This window comes from Hippichthys cyanospilos, chromosome 4 (assembly GCF_059441005.1).
Source record: "Hippichthys cyanospilos isolate Australia breed blue-spotted pipefish chromosome 4, RoL_Hcya_1.0, whole genome shotgun sequence".
Lineage (NCBI taxonomy): Eukaryota > Metazoa > Chordata > Actinopteri > Syngnathiformes > Syngnathidae > Hippichthys > Hippichthys cyanospilos.
In genome coordinates this window covers 13,754,915-13,781,554 of record NC_142372.1, presented here as the reverse complement: position 1 = coordinate 13,781,554, position 26,640 = coordinate 13,754,915, and the positions used below count along the sequence as shown (strand labels likewise).

The 26,640-nt window shown below is 39.5% G+C and overlaps 4 protein-coding genes across 6 annotated transcripts; 2 read left to right on the top strand and 2 right to left on the bottom strand.

Annotated features, from left to right (window-relative positions):
* Window positions 1-8,410: 8,410 nt before the first annotated feature.
* rhoua (ras homolog family member Ua) lies at window positions 8,411-16,270 on the bottom strand. Its single transcript, XM_088412747.1, has 4 exons — window positions 15,741-16,270; window positions 15,416-15,474; window positions 14,557-14,745; window positions 8,411-12,854 (listed from the first exon to the last, which is right to left on the bottom strand). Exons 1-4 carry the CDS (start codon window positions 15,985-15,987, stop codon window positions 12,570-12,572), a joined length of 780 nt encoding a protein of 259 aa, XP_088268873.1. The 5' UTR covers window positions 15,988-16,270; the 3' UTR covers window positions 8,411-12,569.
* Window positions 16,271-17,190: 920 nt separating this feature from the next.
* Window positions 17,191-19,826, top strand: pdcd2 (programmed cell death 2). 2 transcript variants are annotated; one of them, XM_088412743.1, is made up of 7 exons: window positions 17,191-17,460; window positions 17,527-17,635; window positions 17,712-17,768; window positions 18,093-18,425; window positions 18,980-19,080; window positions 19,158-19,271; window positions 19,356-19,826. In XM_088412743.1, exons 1-7 carry the CDS (start codon window positions 17,281-17,283, stop codon window positions 19,533-19,535), a joined length of 1,074 nt encoding a protein of 357 aa, XP_088268869.1. In that variant the 5' UTR covers window positions 17,191-17,280; the 3' UTR covers window positions 19,536-19,826. The 2 variants fall into 2 exon arrangements, with proteins under 2 accessions (XP_088268869.1, XP_088268868.1); XM_088412742.1 differs by having other exon boundaries at window positions 18,090-18,425.
* A 20-nt stretch (window positions 19,827-19,846) lies between these two features.
* Window positions 19,847-23,630, bottom strand: tbp (TATA box binding protein). Of its 2 annotated transcripts, none has more exons than XM_088412744.1 (9): window positions 23,518-23,630; window positions 22,996-23,198; window positions 22,586-22,745; window positions 22,272-22,449; window positions 21,984-22,071; window positions 21,577-21,668; window positions 21,315-21,482; window positions 21,098-21,192; window positions 19,847-20,715 (listed from the first exon to the last, which is right to left on the bottom strand). In XM_088412744.1, the coding sequence occupies exons 2-9, from the start codon at window positions 23,044-23,046 to the stop codon at window positions 20,636-20,638; spliced, it is 912 nt and encodes a 303-aa protein (XP_088268870.1). In that variant the 5' UTR covers window positions 23,047-23,198; window positions 23,518-23,630; the 3' UTR covers window positions 19,847-20,635. The 2 variants fall into 2 exon arrangements, with proteins under 2 accessions (XP_088268870.1, XP_088268871.1); XM_088412745.1 differs by having other exon boundaries at window positions 23,486-23,611.
* psmc3 (proteasome 26S subunit, ATPase 3) lies at window positions 23,616-26,182 on the top strand. The gene is made up of 2 exons (XM_088412741.1): window positions 23,616-24,587; window positions 25,755-26,182. Exons 1-2 carry the CDS (start codon window positions 23,643-23,645, stop codon window positions 26,091-26,093), a joined length of 1,284 nt encoding a protein of 427 aa, XP_088268867.1. The 5' UTR covers window positions 23,616-23,642; the 3' UTR covers window positions 26,094-26,182.
* The last annotated feature ends 458 nt before the right edge of the window (window positions 26,183-26,640 follow it).

Here is a 26,640-nt window from a genome sequence, read left to right as displayed (position 1 = left end):
TTTGTGTGCCCTGTGATTGGCTGGCAACCAGTTCAACCCTAACCCCAACCGTGTTTTCTAACTGAATGAAGTTTTAATTATGTGAGCATAAATTTTGTACAATCAATTTTTCATTTGGCAGACTTGTCACATGACTGGTCCGCAATCTTCAACATAACCAATTGTTCCGTTTGACTCAACAAATACCATTTGAAGATGTGTTCTTGTTGCTGAATTTGCGTTAATTGCGTGAATTGTTTCAATCATTAAGATTGAATTCATTTTTGTTGTAGTTAAAAGTGATATTGTTGAGCAATATCTTCAATGGCACATTTCAATGCTATATTTTTGACATTCATGCTCAATCAAAATAATATTTCAGAAGCAGCTCAACAATCACTCAGTGCTTGAGTGCCATCATTATATCATTATATAGTCATTATAATTTGGAGCACTACTTTTTATTTAGGTGAGTTCTCACACTTTGTATAGTAGTATATTTGGCTACTTGACCTACCTTTGGACTATAGTCTTGTAGTCTAGTGGGGCCTGGTCTGTCTAGAATAAAACAATATATCATGTATTTCATAGCAATGTGTTATTTTTGTTTCAATGCACACCAATAACCCATTTCCTTTGTACCAAACAATTGTTAATGGCAATAATAGGTTCGATTTAACGTAAGCATAAGATTTTATGTTTGACAAATTCCCAAAACATGCAATAGTAGCAGAAAACTATTGTTGGTAAACACCGTCTGTGCCTGTCTAGGTCTTTTCCTCTCATTTTGCATTAAAGTTGTAGACAAGGGGGGTGGGGGGGACAAAACCGTGTGCAAGTAGAAATGCAAACACACATTTGACTTACACACACTTAGACAAAACAAGCTGTTGTTAGATGTACTGCAATAAGATTTTATCATTTCATTTTCCCCTTGCTTTCTTTCTCACAATAAATCACAGTCGAATAAGTGACTCTCAATACGTTTCTGATGTTTAAGCTTGCACATTATAAGCCATAAGCAAAATATTTCATCTTTAATGTAGGAGACAAATAGTGGCTCATAAACAAAAACTATTTAAAATAAATAAATAAAGTTCTGCTCTGCAATAAAAAGGATTATGCCACATGAAGGGATGTGTTTCATTGCAAGACAAGAACATTTGATCAAAAACATTTTCTCTCCCTTTACACTTGTAATCATTTGCACATGATGCCGTCATGGCCTTTTCCCCTCTTTATCTCATTTATTTTGTTAGTCATGGAGTAGATTTGGAGCCTTTTGAAAAAAAGAAAAAAGTCTTATTTTCCTGACTAAATGGGTTCACTCAAACTTCTCTTAGTCACTCCAGCACCTCCTGATAAGAGAACATGCTTTTGAAGCAAAATTTATTACTGCACTCGTCAATTTAGCATTTGTAGCAACAGACACCAGAGGCAAAATTGTTCTGTGCTTTCTGTGACTAAAAAAACAAAAGTCTTTCCACTTATCCATTCGCTTTTATAAACACTTTTTCTCATGAGAATTGCAGCTGAACGACAGTCGATCCCGGCTGAGTTTGGGCGCGAGGAGGGATACACCCTGGAGTGGCTACAAGCCAAACAGGGCCGATATACTGTAGAGAGACACACTTTCAAGTCTGCAGTTACCTTTAAATGGTGTTTTTGAAATGTGAGGGGGAACTGGAGGAAACTCTCACAAACAAACTCCAAACAGGAAGTTCAAACCCAGAAGCTCAAATTAATTGGTTGAAAGCTTCAACATTATTTTTCTTGGTCTTATTTTAAACCCAGACATTTGAAGAGGTAACGCAAGTTCTACTAAATAACCAGTGGACCCAGGCCAGTGAGTTCCCCGTTGGTGCACTTTGTGTCACAGGCAATGTGGGTTAAAGTTGGACGGCCTGGTAGTAATTCCATATACATATTATTCCCACTTCTCTTCTGTCTTTCCTGTGTCATGCAGAATTTGCAGCCGCAAACACACAGGACACGAATGAGGAAAAGTACTTTTTTTTTTTTTTTTTTTTACAAAAATAGAACAAAACCACAGGGAGCTTCAGAAATTACAACTGGAAAACTAGACTCAGAAACTAGACTTGGAAAGAAAGTAGGAAGGCGACTTGGGAGCTTGACATTCTGACCTCGTGTCACAGAGAACCTAGAGTTCAGACATCAGTCTTATAAGACATCATAGAGCAAACTCAAGGACCTTAGCAACTGCATAGCAACTGAGACATCAAGTAACAAACCAGTCACAACAGTTAATACATGAGCCTTTATGACACACATGATAAATAAATAAATAAATAAAATTGACAAAAGTGATAAATCCATGACCATAGCCTCTGAAGAGCAACTGATGTAACAATATCATGGAATAATTTACCCGGAGTACCCGCAGAAAACCCATGAAATCATAAGGAAAAAATGCCATTGTTGTGAACGCAACATTCTTTCTGAACAAGTATTTGTAGAGGTAGTGCAGCTTGATTTTTCTGCAGCCTCACAATTCTAGTCTGCGACTAACTCTGACAAAAGGATCTTCATGTGTCAGAAATGTAAAATGAGCTGTGTCACTCAAATATTCAAATTCTCCACTTATTTACTTTTAAAATGATATGTAATACAGAAGTTATCACAAAAACTGACAAAGTTATAGCAATTTGAACGTTGCAAGGTCCCAACTTTTGAGAAACAGATGAAAGGTTTTGGCATATACGAATGTCTTTTAAAAATCCACAGCGATCTATATTTTACAGAAGACTGTAAAAATAGTGGTGAAGATACACTGGGAAGTAAATGTCAATATTGTTTAATGCGGAAGGACATCAGCCGAGATCTTATACCTTTAAAAGTTGAGGAAGTTTGACCTCGACAGATGAAATAGAACAAAATGTAGATTTTGAGCTCAACACCAAAACGACTTTGAAGATCCCAATAAGCTTACTTTTCATCTCCTTAGGAATTTGCTGAAGTTTACTTGTTTATTATTGCTACGTGTGTGTGTGGTCCACATAGGTTGTTGCAGCTTTTACTTATATACAGTGTGTGAGAGAGCATTTTCTTTGCTCTGGGTCGCAATAATAAAGGGAAAAGCTAGCCCAAAAGCCTAAAAAGGAAATTGACTGCACTGCTGTGCAGCAAAGCTCAGTTACAAGCCAGTTCCAAGTCATACAGGCTCAAACATGGAAGCACAGAGTAACTGTTTGCCTCGCTTTGCTCCATATTTTCCCATGTTTTTTCCCTTTGTTTCCCACCCACTCCATCTCTCTCTTCCTGTCACAAAGCATTGATCTTTGCCTCAGAATAACCATGCACGCATCTTTTCCTGGAAAACTTTGAAGTGATCAGGCCAACATAAAATGTTACACATTACACACGTGTGTGTGCGTGCGTGTGTATGTGTGATGTGATATTGCCCTCATGGGAAACTTGATTTAAGAATTTTGTCAGGGTTTATTTGTCATTTGGTGACAACCGTGACCAGAAGGATTATAGATACAGTATTTTATTTTGGATATTATATTTCAAATGCATTTGGCCACGAAAAGAAAATGAAACTTAGCAGAGGAGCGTCGCACTCATGTTTACAACAACTTGCTTCAAATACAAAGAATTAAAACTAGAAAAAGACTCGTAAAGGAAAGAGATCCCGGAAATAACGGGTAACTATATTTCATGAGAACAAGGGTTCGAACGATGGATTAAATTTACCGGTGTCCAGATCCCAGACGACATGACATCAGAATTGTTAATAACAGTTTAACATAAGCCATCTATCGGTTTGATTTCAAACTGGAGGGTAACGTTAGGGTGTATTTTTGACTTTTATTACAAGTTCTTTTATTTTTACACTTTTATTTGGAGATAGCTTTACCTGGAAGCACTGGATGGCTATTTGGATAAAAACAGCCCAGCAATGGAGACCTTAAAGTGGGCATTTATAGAGAAATTGCATTTTATCCATGTGATCTAAATTTGTCATTTACATGAAATTTTATCCACCGACATGTCAGAGCAGAGCACGTACATCAACTATTAATTGTGTTGCTAATTGCGTTCTATAATGACAAATTGTCACTGCTCCAAGCAAAACATTCACGGTCACTGGGGGAGATTCCATAAGCGTATTTGGTTCCGAAGCAAAATGTGACCAACACGTGTGCATTGTATTAGTAAAAGAGCAGCTGTTCCACAGTCACATGTAACCGCGGCACACATAATCCAGTGTTGTCTTCGACGCCAAAGTTTTGTAACTTTGCAACACTGTGTGTAGCCATGAATAGAAACATGGTTTGAAAATTGATTGATTGTTGGAAAAGATCTTGTGATTGGGGGGAATTGCCTTGTGACCTGTTCAAAAACGGAGGCTGCAGTGATGCCACAAGCGGAAAGATGGAGCACGCAGCTCTCGGGTACTACGGACCAGAGTCCAGTAATGTGATAAACTCATTCAAACCCAAAGACATATTTTAATGTTTTTTTTAAGAGTTTAGACTTTCAATGACAGGTACTTTTTTATATTTGTTAGGGTGGCTCGATTGATGAGTTGTTAGCATGTCCACCTCACAGCTAAAAGACCTGAGTTCAATGTCAGCTGGCTCTGGACTTCCTCTGTGGAGTTTGCGTGTTCTCCCCAAGCCTGCGTGGGTTCTCGCCGGGCACTCCGGCTTTCTCCCACACTCCAAAAACATGCACGGCAGATGTATTGGACACACTAAATTGTCCTTAGATGTGATTGGGTGTGTGGATGGTTGGCAACCAGTTCAGGGTGTCTCCTTCCTACTGCCCATAGCGGTTATAGAAAATTGATACATTTACACATATTGCACTAATATACGTATTTTGCGGAAAAGCATGTGATACTTTTTCACAAAATATATAGGTGCAGTACCAGGGATGGAATGTTGTATGAATAAAGAAGATAAGCATGGAATAGGGAAACAAAAGCCCCTGAACGTTGTTTCATTTTTGTTTTGCTTTTTTTGTTTTTTGGGTGACCAAATAATTCCGTGAATATTCCTTCATAATGTGGCGGTGATTACATAAATATAGTCTACAATTCAGTTTTTTAAATAGCGAGAAAACATTGTTGGGGGTTTCGAAACTTTTGAATGGTACTGTGCTGTACTTTTCAGTAAGAAAAAAGCCACTAGAGAGAAATGTTTGCTAAATTATATTTATGCATGTGTATAAGGTTGTGGTCAGCAGGATGAAGTGGATTTTGACCCTGGCAGTCACGTCTACAGTGTTATGCGCCTCACTAATGTGCTTATGTAAACACAGTGGTCAGCTGTCGTTAGGCGTCCGCAGGAGGAGATGTGTCGGGAGACGACCCAGACGAGGTAGGGGGAGGAATGGTTCAAGTGTACGCCTTACAATGTTTCCCAACTGTGTAAATGTCACATGGCACGCGGTGTGAACTTTGGACACACATGCAAACATGGATGAGATCACACATAAAAGCCAAACACACCCGCACAGCACTCAGTGAGGTGATGGTCTGCGGAGAGGGGAGAGTTTCATGGGAACGTACAGGAATTGCAGCAGTGATAAGGAAAAGAAGGTTAAGGGATGACGTTTGTGGGAGCTAAATAATGAGGGAGAGAGCGCCTTTTTAAAAAATAAAATAATAGAGTTAATGCTCAAAATAAACTTTTTATATTTTGTATTATATATATATATTTTATATTTATATTACTAAAATTTTTTGTTGTCTTTTTTAAGGGTAAATCTAATAATATGTATATTGAACTACTCAAAAATGTGGCTTGGCTTAGTGCAAGCAAATTATTTTTGGCCATCGCTTTATTGTAAAGAAATCCTCATTTGAGTAATAGGGTTGAAAGTCCCAGGATAATGCATTATTTTATTTGATCTGGGTTTCTGCAGTTAGTAGGAAATCTAATTTAATGTTTTTTGATGCTTTGACAGTGACTCCTTTGCAAAATCCTGTTTGCCTTTATTTTGTTAAAAATAATACAGAAGCGCATTATCATTTGTAAAGCAATTTTCGAGCAGACGAGCCAGAAATACAATAGATATTACACAAACTTATCAAGATCTATTTTATGAAGTTGGTGACTAACATATGCTACTACATATGCGGTTCCAAGTTTAATAAATCAGACTTCTATGGCACAGCACTCTGTTTCAAGTATTTTTTATCATGTAAAAATGCTTCATGATAAGGGATAAAAAATGTATATATTTCACAGGGGTTGCGTCACCGAAAAAGTGGAGAATTACCTTGTTAAGAAGTGAGACAGGGTGAAAATATCGTTGGGATAACATAATTGTGCAAAATATGCATTTAAACAGTTCCAAAAGATTTTAATTTATATATTTTATGCTCAAACCTATTTTTAAAATGCAGGGACAAATGGCAAACACTGCTTGGCAGGGGTCAACGTAGTTTAACTCAATCTAAAATTTCCAAATTATACTTTGGGATTTTTATTATATTCCTGGGCATGCAAATGGAGTAGATTCGATATAAATCAATATTTGTGAGCCCAAAAAGACGTAGCGGTGAAAATGATCATGCTAACATTCACATCAATCCACACACACACGTGATAATAATGTAACAGATTCATTTTCTAATTTGTCTAAAGGTTGGTATTAATGACTTTTCTGTAAATTGTCTGGACTCATGACACTCTCAGGCTTCAAACACGCACATATTTTTCTTTTTTATGCGTGTGTGCGCACAAGTGACATCTTGCAGCAATAAACACCAAAACAAAAATGTAAATTTCTGACATCCATCTGTTTCTTGTTTCTCTGCGGAAATGAAATCGTTTTTGTTGTTTGAATAGCACGCATTTTCCACAGTTTGATCTCCAAAAGCACAACATGCTATTGATAACTAAGTGCTGAAGTATTCAAGATGATGGCACATTACTCAGGGGTCACTTTTGAGGCTTAATTTTGTATTACTGTATTTGGTGATTGTTTTTAAATCATTCAGATGTATAGGAGGATTTTTTAAGACACTACCTGTTTTTTTTTTTTAATTCACAATCAAGGTTATATACAGTAAGGGTCAATATGCTTAATTTATAAAGGGACAGATTTAACCCTCCTGTTTTGTTTGTTTGCAAGGAATAGCAATATTGTCCTTGGGTCACTTTTACCTGGGGTGTAATTTGGTCGCCCAAACGTGTCCAAAATGATATGATATGATATGATATGATATGATATGATATGATATATGTTAATTCAACCAGGTATTTACGATACATTCATTTGTCAAGAAGAGCAATGTCGTCTCTGGGTCAATATGATATAGGTTGTGTGCATCTATTCAAAAGTCTCAAAAACCCAATTAGAATGTAACAAAGGCAATACTTCATCTAAACTTGCATGTTTTTGGAGTGTGGGGGTAAGCCGGAGTGTCCGGAGAGAACCCATGCAGGCTCAAGGAGAACATGCAAACTCCACCTATTATAAAACACATTCTAACAAAAATGCATACAAATTAAATTTTTAATGGATATGTTAATTAGATATTAGCCTTAGGAAAGTGAAATGTCAAGAGTTTGTCTTTTTTCACGGTAAAGTTGAACAGTTTAGTATTAGTCCATAAAAACTAAAGTACTGTACAAGGAAGTTACAGTTCTTGTCCCTAACAAAAACCTTCTATGTGGATCCTCTAATCTAGCACCATCATTTTTATAGTACATAACTGCTGCTTTATTCACCCTCTTCCATGTTCAGCTCCTTCTGGGTTTTGTATTTTTGTGTGTAATCCTGCAAACTATATATGACCCTCTACTGTATTTACAGTTGTTTTTTGTCAAAATGACAGCTGTGAGGTCATTTGTGACAAAACTAGTGGTGAGTGCGCAGTACTGCTGTCAAACCTTAATCCAGCCATAAAGGCGCTATACAATTATAAAAGACTGCATGAGTAATCTATGACTATTTTGTTATATTTGTAAAGAATATTACAGTTAGGATCCACAAATGCCACAACGGCAAGATTTATTCTTTTCTAAGGGTGTTTTTCCCAGCCCGAGTCTTGTGACTTAAGATGCGTAACTGTCCGGCTTCAAAGCTGAAAATCTTATCTAACCAGAACAACGTCACTACAAAGCCAAGGGGCCAGCTTGGTTCCCTGACAGAATTCATTTTCAGCTCATTGCCACACCGCACCAAAGAACAGAGGCACTAAGCAAGTGTCACATGAGATCTTTTGAAATAAAGTGCTTGCATAACTTGCTGAGGGCTCTGGCAGCGGCGAGTGTTTACAATGATCGGACTGGGAGATGGAGAACTTGTGTGTATGCTTCTCAAAGAACATGTCTGCTCTCTGCAGATGCGCATCAGAAAAATACATTGTGGCTGTTGGTCTGCTTGGTTATCATCAAGACCAAACCAAAACATAACCTCAATCACATGTACATGAAAAGGCAGGCTCAGCTTGGATTTGACATTTTATGCAGGGGAAAGCAACTCATTGAATCACACTTTTATTTACCAAGTGAAATAATCACAGCCTTGCACTAATAAATCATTCACAACACACACGCATACATGTATGTACAGTCTCTAAACCAAGCAAATCTCTTTATATTTCAAAGTAAAACTTTTGTACAAAAATCCTCCTTGATTGGTGTCCAAAGAAAAGCAAGTGTAGAAACAGGTTATATATGATGATGAGAAAAAAAAACACATATTCTGTACATGTTTGCATTGATTTTGGAAAACTTTTGTATTCATGAGCTTCAGGGAGCTTATTGCTTGAAAAGGACAACACTGTGTTCAATCCATACTGTGAATCAGACAGCAATCACACATTCATTATTTTATACCTCAAGTAAATCACACAGCCCTTAATAAGACATTTGTCTTTGTCACCATAATGGGAATTCCACTGAAAAAATGACTAATAACCACAGCCATCAAATGTCAGACTTTGTGCGCACAAAGGTCAAATCTGCTTTCTAAAGAGGCTTGTGGGTGGCTTGGTTGATTTAAATGCCACCAAACATCAAATACAAACAATCTAAAAGGACTACAGAATCCACATGAACGATTGCAGGTCTTTCTCTGGTCTTTACATCTCCAACATATAGAGAGGGAAAACAGAAAAAAAAAGCTGACAAGCAAAATCGTCTACCAATGAGGGTCTTTGCGACCTTTGGCCTACTTCCATGTGCCGTCATCCTGCGAGTCTGCACATAAACTGCAAGACAGGCCTCTTTGTGCGTCCTTTCCCTGCCGACAAACAATGTATTGCTATCGGGATGGACACAGAGGAGTCATTCACTGGCAGCTGGAACATCTGAATGACCAAACACTTCCAATGATACAATCACATCTTGATACCAACACCGAAACTAGCTTTTGTCAATATTGATTTACATCTTGTGACCAAGCTTGATGGCTTTTGTTAAAGAAAAAAAAAAAAAAGTTAAATCTGTACTCTGTTTTGGTGCCACTGATAAAAACCTGATTATTCATTAGCCTTATTCACTGAGTAAAATGATGGGATTGTACAAACACTGAATTAATCACCAATTGTTTTACTTTAGCTTAATTTATGCAGATAGACACACTAACAATATCCTGAGGTCGTCACGCTTGCCTCGTCCTTACATGTGTTTTCAATAACACACACTTATAAATCTTTCCATACAACACACTTGCTCACACCCTTACGCCTTCCGATGCCGACACTAAAAACAAAGACCAGTTTTTGCAAATGGACCTTGGAGAAAAGATACAATTACTGACTTTTGCCCTGACTTTGGTAACAACAATGCACAAAAGAAGGTGTGGATGATGCACAAGGTTTCAATGTGTCTTTGATTATAACATGGAGCTGATTGAGCTGCAAAAAAATTGCAGGGTCACATCTGTTGGAGACATGGATTGTGGCACACTTTACGGACAAGAGTATTTATACTTGGGCTGAACAATTAATTGCATTTATAATATAACTACAAAGTGATAAAACACAATTCGTAAAGGCTGCGGTTTAGATGGACATGGGTTGGGGGGGTGGTAGGGAGGAGCAGCTTGGGGTAAGCAGGGAGATCTCTGTAAATAACGCCTGTGCGTGGGTTTTGGTGAGGCTATGTTCATGAGACCTTGAAAAGTGTTTCTAACACACACATACATTTTTTTGCCTAGCGAGGTTAAAAAAAAAAAAAAAAAGCGTGGACTTGAATTGATGTGTCTGGTGTTTGTGCCCAGGGGCTACTGACCAGTAATCCTCCAGTCAAATTATTATTTGTTTTGTTTTGTTTCAAAGCACCTTGTACGTATGTGGCCATGTTGCATATCTGTTTTCGTAAATGAAAATCACGTTTCTCGTCATTTAATTCAAGAGTTTCCATCCACCCGGTACCTGTCCGTGAAACAATTGCTGCCAGGCCGCATCTGAAATAATAAATTATTTTATGTGTACTTAATATTGATTTTGTGTTGTATCTGCATGTTATTTTGAAGGAATGCTCCCCAACCCGTTCCCCAAGCAGTCAATCGGTCGTTCCGTGGTGATAAAAAGGTTAAAGTGTACAAACTTAAAGGTGCTTCAGCTTTTTGGAGTAAATGTTTTAAGAGTCATATAAACCAGGTTTATTATTTAGTTTGATTTGTAGACAAATCAACCACTACACTGGAAGACTAAGGTACACTTTCATTCAAACATGTACTCATGCAGTGCGACCCGGATGAAACTTTCACTGCCGCACACGGAAAATTTTGACGCTTTTGCAGGTTAATTGGTCACAGTTTTGAGCATTGGCAAAATTTTAAAGGAGCAGCGGTTTAGCAGCAGTGGGCTGCCGCAGCTAAATTAGCAAAGGGGAAACACTACTATGTCATATTCGCAGGTATAATCTTAGTTTCTCTACTTTTTCTTTAGGTATGTTTCATTTTATTGACAAGCTATGCACATTGTATTTATTTATCATTGCAGATCAGTTAACGGTTTAAGAAATGAAGTCCATAAGTTTACATATTCTTAGTATGAAAGATGAATATGTTGCATTGTTGAAAAGTTGCATCTGTTGAAGTGGTGAAGCAACAGATTTGTTTGCATTATTGTTATAATGTGGGCTTTGTTTGATTTCTTATTAATGTGCAGAGTAGTATACATACAATAATGTTCATATCACACTCGTACGGCAGATGTGACAGTGAATGCTTACAAGACTACGTATCTTATATTTAGTAAGTTAATCATGCAACTGTAGTAGAAAAAAAATGTATATAATCAATATTATATGATATTGTTTACTGTGAAAAACATACATTAGTATATTAGTTTGTTAAAAAGAAAACTATTGAAAGGGACCTTCAAAAAAATAATCCCATGCAACTTTGCAATATTAGTTTTTATGGAAAAAAAAACTGCAATTGGATGACTTGGCATATTTTTTCTGCCCTAATTCACAGCCATCTTTTAATCAATTAATCAATAAGGGATCCAGAAGGCACCTTTGTCTCGTCTGAGTTTCAATTCAGCAATCACGCCAGGAAATTTTGAACAATTCTACGCTTCCAACTTTGAGAGAACAGTTTAAGGAAAGACCCTTTTTTTGTTCCAAATGCAAAGTCAATCCAAACTAACACTTGGGACAAACTAGGGAAGCGCTTGTGAGCCATCGGGGCCTCTCTCAGGTCCAACAGCCCTGATTTCACAGCTGGATAGACAGACAGAAAAATCCCAGCAACACACTCCCAACATCTTGTAAATGTCTTTTAAAAGAGTGCAAGCTTTGACTAAGAGGGACTAACTCCATATTTTCTTCCTGTCTGTGGAATGTCTGCATACTTTTGTTCATACAGTGTGCCACAATCCAACAGATAAGAAAACTTTACAATTTGCACCTGGCAACTGAAGCGATGATCTCATGATAATCAGAACGTCTAAATAAGGAGAAGGATGAGCGTCATGGTCGAGCGCATGCCAACAAGCAGATTTACGGTCATCTTCACGAGAAGATCCTCGACACTGATGCAACTAAACATCTCACTTCCTGTTATACAGTATAAGACTTTGATTCTAATCTTTTGGCTGAACATTTTTCTGACCTTTTTCTAAAGTCTATTTGGCTACCAGAGTTTGAACTATGTTAATATTGGGCTTTTCTACTTTGGAGCTAAAGAACTTGGGTATGACCTCCATAAAAATTCCATTTAGTGCCTTCACTGTCAGACATGTCCTGTTTCATTTTGACTAGTCAAAAAAAAAAAAAAAGGACTGAACTCTGCATGGTAAACATACTACATAACTCAGGTACTAGGAGAAGGTCTGAAAGAGACCTAATCTTTTCACATTCAAATTGAGGAAGAGAAGTCGAAACAATCTTTTCTCTTCCTCATCCACCATCTGTCTATTGCTCCAGCCGGTCATGCTAGACATCCCCACTAAAGTCAATGCTGTTGGGTCACCCGTTGACTGGGTATAATAATATTTCAGTGTATGTAGAAAAAGACCGGGGTTGGGTCATTAATGACCCATGTGATTAAAACAAATGTTAATTTGGTTTGCATCAACACTCCTAAAAGTTTGACTCAGAGAGTTCAGGTTTGCCTCAAAGTGTTCCAGGGTAGCAATTTGGAGTGCTTTATGCCACACAGCAGTACCTTTTCCACCACGACTTGGACAAACTTTTCATCTTGTCAGGCGTCTGTATTTGCTTTGTTCGCCGTTTCTGTTTCCCTCTCGGGCGCTTCTGGGAGCTTTGACTCTGCAAGCTGGCCAGTATGGCCGTGTCAAACACTTCTTTCAAGTTCTTCTGTGTGAGCGACGAGCACTCCACGTACGCCACGGCACCGATCTCAGCCGCACATTCCCTGGCGTCCGCTGGGTCCACCGGTCTCTCTCTGTACTTAGCCAAGTCTATTAAAATCTGGAGAAGAAAACATCATGTCAAAACTTTCTGGAACAATTCTGAGCATTCTTTCAAAGGCATCTTTCACCTTTACATCTTTGATTTTCAATCCATTTGTGTGTGTGTGTGTGAGAGTCAAGTAAAAAAAATAAAATTATATATATATATATATATATATATATATATATATATATATATATATATATATATATATTTACACACATATATGGCTTGAATATATGTTTACAATTATAAAGTCTGTGCGCCTTCACTAGTCTAAACATGACGTTTTCATCAATAATGTGTTTGTAGATTATGATTTAAGAAGAAAATCCACCCGTTTTTAATAATCTCTGATGAACATCAAAAGAGCAAACCCAAAAAACAGGCTACGACCGGGCTGTGAATTTATGTTCACACCACATTTGTTTGGTAGGATTTTGCTGTCGTCATTGTGAGCCCTTAAAAGACAACAAGTCAAAGTGTTTACTAGTTAACAATTCTAAATGAAGTACAGTAGCCGAACCCTCATAAGAATTCATGGTTCATTTACCTTTGTGGAAGCATAAGCCTAATAATCTATAAAAACAAAAGATTTATGCACAGTGAATCTGATCATGTTTTTGCTGTATAGGCTCATGTATTGCTTGCTTGTTTAAAAAAAAAACCACAACAACACACATAAACACATGGAAAAGGACTGGGGCTTGCACTATCAAATCTTTGAATCAAAACAAAATGGATGATCTCATTGATTATTCATTGAATAAACGAGTAAATGACAATTATTTTGAAATAATCTTCTAAGATTTAACGTGTTTTTTCATATCCTAAGCTTGAACACGAGTTAAAGTCAATGTAATTTTTTAGACAACAAAATTTGCCAATTGTTCCAATCCAATTAGCACGCTAGCGATTACCATTAAAAACCAACAAACGCTACCACTTAGTTCACACATACCTAATGACATATGGCTTAAGTACACTACAAATGTAATAGCGTAAAGTCACTTACCGCTGATGCTTCAACAACACTGCATGAGTAAACTTATGAATGAAGCCGCCGGTTAGCTACAATGAGGTCAGTAATATCCTGTTCTTCTTCTTCTTGACCAGCAGAATGGTCATGTTTTGAGCTTGACTGCCCCCAACTGGTTAAAATTTGAACAACTACAACCCACTGTATATTGTGGTGACAGGTTACTATATTGTTGGATAATACATGTCACATGGAAGCACCATGTGCTAATGTTCCCAATTTACAATGATTGGAATTACTTTATTTTATCACTTTTTCAATTGGAAATGATATCCTCTGATATTTGAGGCTGTCTTTCCCCTTCACCACCTTTGCAGAAGACCTATGTAGAAAATAGTGGCGCAAACATGATTGCAGCGAAGCTTCAAGGTGGATATTTTATGGTCAACCTATTTTTAAAGTTCATCCGACTTGCTCGACTTACAGCATATTCCCAGCCCCACAGAGGACCTTCAAATATAATTTCATGTTTAATCGCAACCACAATACTGAGGGGAAAAAATAACAATTGAGTTATTTTTAAAAATCTTCCAGCCCTAATACACAGCATGTTGCAGAATTCCACACTATTTTCTGCAGGTGTGCTACTTACATTTTTATGACAGTGCATCTGAAAAATGTGGCTATACACGTTCCAATTCTACCAAAAGGAGTGACGATAAATGAACAGAGTGGCCCAACCTTGACATCTTCTCGGAGGTCACACTGTGTCCCAACGAGAACGAGTGGTGCGAAGGGTGCGTGGTTCCGTATTTCAGCGATCCACTTTTCAGGGACGTTCTGGAAGGAGACTGGATTGACCACGCTGAAGCACAGCATGAAGACATCGGCGCTGGTGTAACAAAGCGGACGTAGCCTGTCAAACTCATCCTGCAAATGGGACACCCACACAAAATCATTCAGAGAAGAAGAGTTACAGAAAAGGGGAGTGGGTGGTGTCATACAGAAGTACAATAGTACTTTGGGGGGTGTTTTGACAGGGAGAGGAAGACACAGGAACAGATGGAGGATGATGAGCTTCCTCTGGAATTTGAGAAAAGTGTGGTCTATTGTTACTCACGGATCAAATATATTAACAACAGTATTGTTAAAATTGTATATTTTCTCCTCTTTTTGTCCATTCAATGGTCACAATGGATCTCATTGATAGGAAGGCTAAATGAAGATTAGCGCAGATCTTCTTTGGGCTATTCACAATGAATACATGGCAAGCTAAGATGTTATTTGATACTTGATGTCAAGCAAACAGCTGCAAACGCCAGGGCAAAATTATTTCGGAGCAAAAGCACACATCATCAGCTGGTGTCCAGAGAAAACTGCAAACCTTATTGACTTCTAACATCATTTACAAACTTTTAAAGCATGTGCGGTGTGTGGTAAATATTCACCCCAAATTAGAAAATGACAGGAACATAGATGAAAATATATGGGTCTTGGAACAAAGCAAAGCCGGATTTGGGTTTTCCTCTCACTGTCAGGGCATTGTCTTGATTACAAATAAAGCTACAGGAAATGTGTGTGTGTGCGTGTGTTCCATTACCTGCCCAGCTGTGTCACAAAGTTGAAGTTTGACAGGCTGCCCATCCACTGATACCATAGCTACACACACAAACACATTTTTACATATTTTAACAGCTAAACTGCCTACCAAACTGTGGATTAGGTACATTATAAACAAGGAAAACAAAAAGGGGGCAATTATCTGAAATCGAAATAGGAAGCCTATATATTGCCATAAAAAGTGAAACACTCCATTATTGTAACTTCAGCATTTCCGACTTTAGAACACTCAACAGATATAGTGGTTATTATTTTTCGTGTATGTTATGCGGCAGATTAAAGTTGACAAAGAGCCCAGCTCTTACCCGAGAAGTTGTCGAAGGCAGTGGGGACATATTCGGTAGGGTACCCGTTGGTAGTGTAGCTGACCACCAGGCTGGTTTTGCCAACAGCTCCGTCCCCTACCAGAACACACTTCACCCGTCTCTCCGCTCCCCCGGCCCGGCGCGTCCTGCCCGAGCCCCCGTCCCGACCCCGAAGCCTCCTCGGCGGGACAGGCGGAGCGGGAGACACGGGTGCGGTCTTCGGATGCATCTGGCAGGAGGGCGACATGGAGCCGCCCTACGAAAAAGTGCCGGGGCGATGGCCACTTTTCTCTTCGCCCATTTCCCTGCGATCTTCCGGGAAAGGACGCCGAATTGTCTATAGTCCTGTTTAACTTTCCATTGCTAGGAGTTCACGGCTTTAACTATTCCTGGTCCTGAAATAACAACGTGTCCATTTCGAGCTACATTGTGTTAACTTCTTGAAACGTCAGCGTCCGTTTGAAAAAGATATTCAATGAAAGAGTTGGTCCGATCCGCTGCCCCAAACTCCGCTTCAAATGACATCATTGTAGTGCGTTCTTGTATGTGCGCGCTCGTGTGTGTGTGTGTGTGTGTGTCAGAGAGAGAGAGAGAGAGAGAGAGAGAGAGAGAGAGAGAGAGAGAGAGAGAGAGAGAGAGAGAGAGAGAGAGAGAGAGACAGAGAGAGACAGAGAGAGACAGAGAGAGAGATTTTATGAAATAACTCTTTCCCTCTGTTAGCTGATTTGTGTTCAGTTTGATAACATCCTAAACTTTTGTGTTTTTTCGCACTTTTGTCGGTCTAACGAATACTGTACTCCTTTTGAAAAAATAGCAACATATGGGTTCTGAAGTAAGCGTCATCGTTTACATGTAGTATGATGTCAAAATTCAAAGCTAATTTTGAAAGGTCTATTTAGGACTATAGTAACTGTTGAAAGGAGTGAGACAGTGTCGTGTCATATATTACTGAAAATTGTGAAACCATTATCACATTGTTCTGAGATAAGATGTGACTTGGGACTTTGTGAAATAATTTCAAATTAGTTTAAATTATTATATCAGATATGTTTTTTTCTGCATAGTATGCGGACTTGAGGTCTGGTGCATGGCCAGTGCACCTAAAAACAATCTTGCAAAACAGAAAACAGTGCCAGCTATGCCATCATGGTGTGTAACGTATCATTTCTATACGTGGTTATTTTCCAGTAATGACCAAACAAAAACGTCACCAAGTCCACACACTAAACAAAATCGATTGCTTTTCTGTTACTATATTTGATTATTTTTATGTGATGGTTATATGAGCAACAAAATGTGGTTGAAATGTTGCTTTTTTCATTATTCCTTTTCTTTCGCCTGCTTCAACCACCACAAACAATTTATACTTAGTATGTGTCGTCATTACCAATCTGAGCGAGGGCATCTGTAGCGGAACTTATATCGACCAATATCAGTGTTTCTACACGAATGTGTTTCCACGTTGGGTAACACATGTGTTGACAAATGCCGTTTCCGGTCTGGTGATCCTTAGCTATTTTTATTGTAGCAGATAGACATCATGTCTTCATCTGAGATCGTTTTAGGTTTCCTGGACGAAGCGGAGCCCTGGAGGCTTTGCTCCCCGCAGTTCCCCAGTAAAGTCGGCGGCAAACCAGCGTGGCTTTGCCAGCGAGGCCTGCCCTCGCTGTCCGAACTGGAGTGCGAGATATGTCGCCTGCCGATGGCTTTTCTGCTACAGGTTAGTGAGTTCTCGTGCAACTGGAAACCAAAATCGCAAGTCAGTCTTTGTCAATGTTTTGTTCAGGTGTACGCTCCAATTTCCGGTCAGGACAGAAGTTTCCACCGAACCCTTTTTGTGTTTTGTTGTAAAACCCCTGAGTGCTACGTTCACAATGACAGCCGCGGCGTGAAAGGTACGCGGACACGCTAGGGATGCTACCTTTATCGTCGTCTCATTCTAATTTATGATTATGTTCGATTCACTTCCAGTTTTCAGAAGTCAGCTGCCTCGAAGGAATGAGTTCTATTCACACGACCCACCACCAGGTTTGTGGTCAGGCGCATTACGCAGGGGCCGGGCTACTTACATAATAGCAGGCATTATTTATCCTTTACTGCATTTTGTTTTGTTGCTACTAATATCTATACAGTAATATAAAATATCTGACGAAACATTAAAACAAATTGTGACATATATTCTGTCAAAACAAAATCATTTAGCTATTAAGATAGACTTGATTTGCCCTGCCTGGTCAGATTTGCCCCACATGGACAGGAGCTTGACACATATATTAGAGGGACAGTCATTATTTGGGCTACTACAGCAATGATTTATGTTATCCCTCCTCTGCTCCTTCACATCTTCAGAAGATGAACCCCCCAGTGACTTGGATCTACACCAGAACAGGCTGCCAGCATCTGGAGTGAAACTGTGTTGGGTGTGCGGTTGCCCCGGCAACAAAGCCTGCGCTCGCTGCCATGCCGTCACCTACTGTGGGAAGCATCACCAGACGCTGCACTGGAAGCACGCGCACAAGAAGGAGTGCGGTGGCTGTGCGCAGCCGGCGGACTCCCCTTTTCTCTTCCCAGAATTTGAGCTTTTAACTGAGCCAGAGGAAGAAGAGTACAATGACAAGGGTGGAGAAGGAGATGAAATGATGGCAGTCACTCAGACCGGTGCAGACTGTGCCTCCTTGGCAGAAAGTAAACATTTACACACTCAGAATTGTTTCATAACATAAGGCATACATTTTACATGAGGGAACAATCCCGTAGCATGTCACTAAACAGAAATATCACAAAAAATATACATTATATTGAAATAATTATGACCCTTTCTCTATTTACTTTAGAATTTAACTTTCGGAATGAAATCCGCGCCTTTTGTATTCTTTTGCATTAGTGGCAACTGATTGCACGTTCTGCCATCTAGTGGTAGAGCATTTAAATGTTCTGCCTGTCGCTATAGGTTTTCTGGCATAGATAAACAAAAATACATGACATGTATTTTGTGGTCGATGTTTTTTGAAAATGAAACGAAGAGAAAATATTCTTGGATTTTTTTTTTTTTTTTTTTTTTACATCTGCAATAGCAAAACAAGTTGACTGAATTGTCAACACATCTGTTATCTGTGTGCTGAGGCCAACTCAGTCACATTCTGTTTGAGCTGTGACTATATGTAGTATTGTTAAATTTTACAACATATTTTTTCATATTCCGAGATTGGCAATGATGTTTTTACATTTTTTGGTTTTAGTGTTAGCTGACGCGGACTTGGAGGATATGGCAATGCATGAGACGGAGGACAACAAAGTATTCCAACGCTTTAAAAAGAAGACCGCACCTGAGCCGCAGCAGGTTTCAAACACTCTGCAATGAATGCAGCTGATGATAGCCCAAGGCTAAGTAGTTTCATTTTTTTGCTCTTCGCACAGGTGTTGCGCTACAGTCGAGGCAGCTCTCCCTTGTGGATTTCTTCACAGCACATGCCCTCAGATACAGATATCCCAGCATGCACATGTGGTGCCAAGAGGACTTTTGAATTTCAGGTTTTTTTTTTTTTTCTTTAAGCTAAAATTGGTCATTGTTCCTCTACAGATTCTCACCTTTGGCTTCTGTGCCCACTTGTTAAGGTGATGCCCCAGCTGTTGAACAGCCTGCGTGTGGACTCCACAGGGGCCAGTATTGACTGGGGGACTCTTGCTATATACACCTGCTCACTCAGCTGTAACCATGGTGATCAATATTGCCCTGAGTTTATTTGGAAGCAGGACTTCAGCACAGACCAGCCAAGTCAAGTGAAACAACCATAATATCCCTTTGGCTCATAATTCATTTTGTAGTACCGGCACAGTGGCACCTTATTTTCCTACAGAGCTAGTGCATACACTTTGAAGATACAAGCTGCATGTAACAAAATATTTCCAAGCCCAGACCCCTATACTGTTTGTACACTTACCGTGTTAATGATTAGTTAAAGGGACACTATTTTACTTTACCTGCATTTTCCAGCAAGTCCCAAATGGAATAGGCACACACATTATGGTTAAGATCCTGAACTTGAGTTGAGGTTTGAAAATATGAATTAAATCATGGAAAAATTATGAGATGTGTTCATACAAAATGTGAGAACTTCATTTTTTACAAGAGTCATTATGTACAGATTTATTGTACATGGGCAATATTCCCTACTGCATTTTTTTTAATATGAAATGATGTATTTAACCTGTTTTAGAAACACAAATTAGTATTGTTTAAAAAACAAAAGATAATTGCTAACATTTTAAGAGTGGCTGCTCATGTGAATTGTAGGCCCATTATGCAAAGTACAATAATGCATGAGGACATCTGTGAGGATGCCTACCAGTACTTCCAATAGAAAAGTGAAATTTGCGGTGATAGAATGTACAATTAGCCAACAAAAGGTTCCTGTCATCAACATAACCACCCACAAAGGATATCAAACAATTCAACCATTTAAGTTGTAATCGGTCTTGGTTGGCTTTGAACATCACTTTTGATACATGAACCTTCTAAAAACAATTTGATAGCATTTTTCCAAAATTTGACAAACTGATCCAGTACCTCCACATCATAAACTGAAACATGAGCATTAAAAGGATCCAAAGAAATTACTTTGACTGTGTAACTGAGCAGAAATGGATTAAAAAAGGCAATGTATAAAACTATTAAAACCGCTTGAATACAATTAAAAAAAAAAAATCTGACATATGTACAAGGATTTAGAAAAACATTTAAAGGGAAAACGTGTGTACATGTACAATAAAAATTGCTGTGTAAATGATTGCAAGAACATGTCTAGAATTACTAAAAAAAAAAAAAAAAAAAAAAAATCACACAACACTTGTCCAAACTGCATGCAGTTCAATGGTAGAGGGTCATATGGGGAGGTCTACGTTGTCTTGCGGAAACCTTTCAGGATGGGGTAGATATTCTCAAAGGCTTCATAGATTTCACCTTTCACCTTTGCACCTTAACAAAAAATATGCAGAGGAAAAAAAATGGATAAAATGGACCATTGACAAAGTCAAACCTTGTCCTTGATGTTTACATCATAGGGAAGGATGGAAAGTCTTCTTTCCATGCTAGGGAGGTGAAATTTCACCCAGATGATGACAACATGTCAAAGTTCAACATGGCACAGTCACATAGTTATCACACTACCAGGAATGTGGCATACATTTGCTAAAATAGAGCAAGAATGATATGGAAGAAAAGGACCGAAAAAGACTCATGTGAAGAGTGAAATACGTTGACCATTTTTTAAAATTCTATGTTTCAAAATCTCCATATTAATGTGAGCCTGCATTCAGATTAGTGAGATGCAAGATGACTAGCAAAAAGCAGATCTTACCTGTTAAGACCACCTTCCCAGAAACAAAGATGAGCAAGACAATTCTGGGTTTGATCATTCTATAAATCAACCCTGGAAACAGCTCAGGTTCATAGCTGAGGGAAAAAAAAAAAATCCAATATCGTGTTTGTCAAGCTTTTCTGTTATTTGTGTCAAAGAGTTCAAAATCAGGAAGCCGCGGTCATTTTGCCATGTATAACATTCCAGTGAAATGTACCTGCTGAACTGCTGATGCGTGAGTACCAAGCCTTCCAGACGAATTGGGAACTTCACATCACAGCTGCCCACCATATTCTGGATCTTGAAGTCCAAAAATTTGGCGGGAAAACCAAGCTTTTGCACCACACGAGCATATTTCCTGGCCGCTAAACGCGACTGCTCCTCACTAGGAATACGATAGTAAGTAGATTGACAGTGACATTCAGGTGAAGGAATATAAAAAGGTGTTTTTTGCACTTGAATTGATAATCTAGTCTAACCTCTTTGCTCCTGTGCACACCATCTTCCCAGAGCTAAAAATAAGGGCTGTTGTGCGAGGATCTCGTATTCTCATGATGACTGCAGCAAAACGCTAAAACAGAGGCAAAAATCTAACTAAACATTGACAAGTGGTATTATAGTTGTTACTTTAGCTCAACAGTCTGCAACAACACTTGTAGTGGTTATCCATATGTTATTTTGAGGGAAAGGCAATGTTCCTTACAAATCAAAACTTAATAAATAAAAAGGACACTTTTTCCCTTTTTATTCTGTCATGCAAAGCAGACTGAAGTTGTATGATGATTCTTTGCACATCTATAGATTGAATAAGAAATCCTATTTGATCAAATGTTGTAATTATAAATGTTGTAGGCCTTAAATGTAATAAAGTTGATATGAGATATACCTTAGGATTGTACTCTGCATTCCTGGCTCTCAGTGCAATGGTCTTTAAGTCCAGTTTACAGCCTAGGTTGACCGTCGACACAATGTTTCTGATGGTGACAAAAGAGAAATTGGTTGATGAAAGATTTATGGACAGATGACATAGCTGGCCATAGATTTGGTGACATTTCTATAATGTTATTGATCTTAATTTACTTAGCTCCTTCACAAATGAAAGTAGATATTTCCAATTTGGATACAGAAAATTATGACAAAGTCCTTAATTATTTTTCTTCATTCTGGAACATACTGTAACTGCGGCACAATTCCAGAGCCCTCTGATGCTGGTGTGGCTGGTGTGATGGGGGTCATGGGGGTTAGCGGCGTGTTGTACAGTGGGGTATTCCCTGGGAGCGCTGTGGTCGTGGAACCTGTGACTGCCTGGGAATGGAAGAGCTGAGGAGTCTGCCCCGAAGTTCCTGGAAGGACTGTAAAACAGTTTCTCCTTTCAGCATTATACATTTCTCTAACCACGGGTAGGGTAAGCTTAACTTAATTTTCATAGTCTGCTTGACTAGATAACATAAATATCCAAGACAATGCAAAATTCATCACATCATGTACCCGCATTGGCCTGCTGTGCTTGTTGTGCCTGTTGCTGCTGCTGTCGCTGCTGCTCCTCTAGTATAGATAAACTGTTTGTGTTCTGAACAGGTTGAGGTGTCAGACCTGAACCATATGGCATCATGGGACTGAAGATGGGCATTCCTGGTGTCATGGCACCCTGTGGAAAAAAAAAAAAATGTCTGAAAAGGCATAAAATCATGCATGACTTGGGTTGTCTGGAAAATACATTTTATTTGGCATGAGCTGTGATTTATTTTCCCCCAAAGTTGACAATTTTGTCAAATGCCTGTCCATACGGACAGCAAAAGTACACCATTTAAAAATGCATGTGAGAAAATAGATTTTTTTCAGTGCGTGTAATTTGTGAGAAAGTAACATTATATCGCCTCAATGGAAATTATGTATACCTGAGGGGAGGCCAGCCCCTGAAAGGCTGGAATGCTGTTGTTCTGATCCATCCTCCTAATTTATCACCTCGAGCAAACAGAAACGCATACACAGGCTCGATTTGTTGCGTGTCCAGCGGTTTGATGTGCAGGAGAAACACTTTTCTTTCTAAAGTCAGCCAAGAGGAATCTCTGATCTTGGCTCTTCACCTTACAGTTGCACCCTGCGTAAAAATGTTTAATAGGAGACAATTACAACCAATGTCAGAGGAGCAAAAAAACAAAGACTATTCCTTTAGGCATTTATGCAGGCATTGCGTTGTACTTGAATATTTAATTTTCTGACTTTTTCTCCGCTTTTTTAACGCGTGCACTTTCTACTTGAGTAGCGGCAGCTAAGTGCCGAGGTGCTGTTAGCTACAAGAGCTGACGCCACTCGATACAATAAACGTATTGTAGTATCAATTCACAGAAAACTAACAAATGCCCTAAAATAACGCTGCCAACTTACGCGGTGTTGACACACAACTGCACCGTCTTTACCTTGCAGTTGGTGTCATTTTCAACGGAGCTCCCACGGATTCACACAGTAACTCCAGCCAGTATGCGACTTCCGGAAGAGGAACTTTTAATTTCCGGTGTCAGAGGTCGCAACAGACAAACTCAAGATGGCGTCGCTGAGTGACAAATCAGTTTGGGACGAAGTGGAAGATGGCATCGGCGAAGAAGTGTTAAAAATGTCTACGGAGGAGATAGTTCAACGAACTCGACTTCTCGACAGTGAGATCAAGATAATGAAGAGCGAAGTTTTAAGGGTGACCCACGAACTGCAAGCTATGAAAGATAAAATTAAGGAAAACACGGAGAAGATAAAGGTGAATAAAACCCTGCCATATCTCGTGTCCAATGTGATCGAGCTGCTTGATGTGGACCCCAACGACCAAGAGGAGGATGGGGCCAATGTGGACCTGGACTCCCAGAGAAAGGGAAAATGCGCCGTCATTAAGACGTCCACCCGCCAGACCTACTTCCTGCCGGTGATCGGGCTGGTGGACGCCGAGAAGCTGAAGCCCGGAGACCTTGTGGGTGTCAACAAAGATTCCTACTTGATCCTGGAGACCTTACCCACAGAGTATGACTCCCGAGTTAAGGCTATGGAGGTTGATGAACGCCCCACAGAGCAATATAGCGACATCGGAGGGCTGGACAAGCAGATCCAGGAGCTGGTGGAGGCAATCGTCCTGCCCATGAACCACAAGGAAAAGTTTGAAAATCTGGGCATTCAGCCACCAAAAGGAGTCTTGATGTATGGACCACCAGGAACGGGGAAGACTCTCCTCGCCAGGGCTTGCGCGGCTCAGACGAAGGCAACCTTCCTGAAGTTGGCTGGCCCACAGCTGGTGCAGATGTTCATTGGAGATGGAGCCAAGTTGGTCAGAGATGCCTTTGCACTGGCTAAGGAAAAGGCGCCATCCATCATCTTCATTGATGAGCTGGACGCCATTGGAACAAAGAGATTTGACAGTGAGAAGGCGGGAGACAGGGAGGTGCAGAGGACCATGCTGGAGCTGCTCAATCAGCTGGATGGATTTCAACCCAACATGCAAGTTAAGGTAATGCTTCGTAGTAAAGGAAATTAGACTGCAAAACTTTAAACTACCTCTTGTGGCAAGAGAGGAAAAAAAATGCCTGATACTAAAGTCATACCTGCTCCCATCCATTTTCTATAGCCGCTTATCCTCACAAGGGTCGAATGTTTGCTGTTTCCTATCCTAGCTGGCTTCGGGCAGTAGGCAAGAGAACACCCTTAACTGGTTGCAGCGCACACAGATGAACAACCATTCACGCACCCAATCACACCATTTAGTATGTACAATTCACCTGCCATGCATGTTTGTGGAGTGTGGGAGGGAGCCAGAGCTCCCGGAGGGAACCCACGCAGGCTCGGGGAGAACATGCAAACTCCACACAGGAAGGCCGGAGCCAGCTGGATTTGAACTTGGGTCCCTTTAACTGTGAGGCGGACGTGCTATTCACTACTCCACCGAGCAATACCTACTCCCATTTAAGTGTTTTATATCAGAAACCTATGGGTTTGCAATTAACATTGGTGGGTGGGTGTGTGGGTGGGGGCGGGATGCTCTGAGGGGGCTTCTTTTAGGGTCCAATGATACCAAAATCTAACTTTTTGGCCATGATTTAAACAGGGGTATTTGGTCCAAAAACGTCACTGCTCATCCCTTCTAAAATGCTTTGCTGCTGTTTTCACCAGCTGTCTTAGAAGAGAGGTGATGAAAATTATGAACAATGAGGAAAAAAATTCAACAAAAGCCTGTTAAACCATTTAAAATTTATTTTGGGTTGATCAGGTTTTGGGTGTACAGACTTTTATTAAACACGAGTTAAAATGGTATTGGTCAATTCGGACCATAGCCACAGTTATAAGAGGGTGTGCAGACTTGTGCAACCACATTATCTCAGTTGTTTATTTGGACTTTTCCCCTCAAATGCACCAAAGGAAATTATTTATATTGGTCTTTTTTTTTAATTAAACAACTGGAATTTAAACAGGAGTGAATAGACTTTTTATTTCCACTTTATGAAGCTTCTCCATATAGCTACATAGATGAATTACTACTGTGCTTGTTTCTTAATCAGAAAAGAAGTAACATACACTTCACCTAAATATTAAGACACATCTTAGTTCAAACCCTTTCAATATTTTTCACTTCATAAATGTATTATAATAGCAATAGATGTCATCTTTTTTACACATGCAGGTGATTGCTGCCACCAACAGAGTGGACATCTTGGATCCGGCGCTGCTGCGTTCAGGCCGTCTGGACAGGAAGATCGAATTCCCCATGCCAAACGAGGAGGCCAGAGCCCGAATCATGCAGATTCACTCTCGCAAGATGAACGTCAGTCCTGACGTCAACTACGAAGAGTTGGCGCGCTGCACTGACGACTTCAACGGCGCCCAGTGCAAAGCTGTGTGCGTGGAGGCAGGTATGATCGCCTTGCGACGTGGAGCCACAGAGCTGAACCACGAGGATTACATGGAGGGAATTCTGGAGGTGCAAGCCAAGAAGAAGGCCAACTTGCAGTACTATGCTTAAGGACACTCTGGGTTCATGCTTGTGAGGTATCTTTGATTTGTGAAAAACAGCACATTTACATTGGGTTAATAAAAAGAGATGAAACCAAAGCTTTTCCTTGCTTTTTTTTCTACTCTTCTACTTGTCAAACAATTACTCTACACTAATTATATACTTACATTGTCCCCCTGTCACTTTAGTTTGGCAAACATAAGTCCTGTAATTGAGAAAGTCTAGTGATCATCACCAAATTGTTTCCAAGAGGAGATGGCTTGCCTGAAATTTTATTTGTTTTCAACCATTACATCATGCGTGCTATGCCACTCATTTTCAACCTAAATTACAGTTAAACAAATATTTCAAACAAGACATAAAAGTATTTTACAACAAATATTTTATATTATAAATACTAGTACAGTGTATGTAGAACATAGTTTACTGTATAGTGTGTACAATATTTCACGGTACAGTCACGTCTACTGTACGGTATAAACGTATTTGACAGTATGCCGCAACCAATCTATCTCGTCTATTTCTAGGCTCGACTTCCATCTTGTTATGCGCGCGC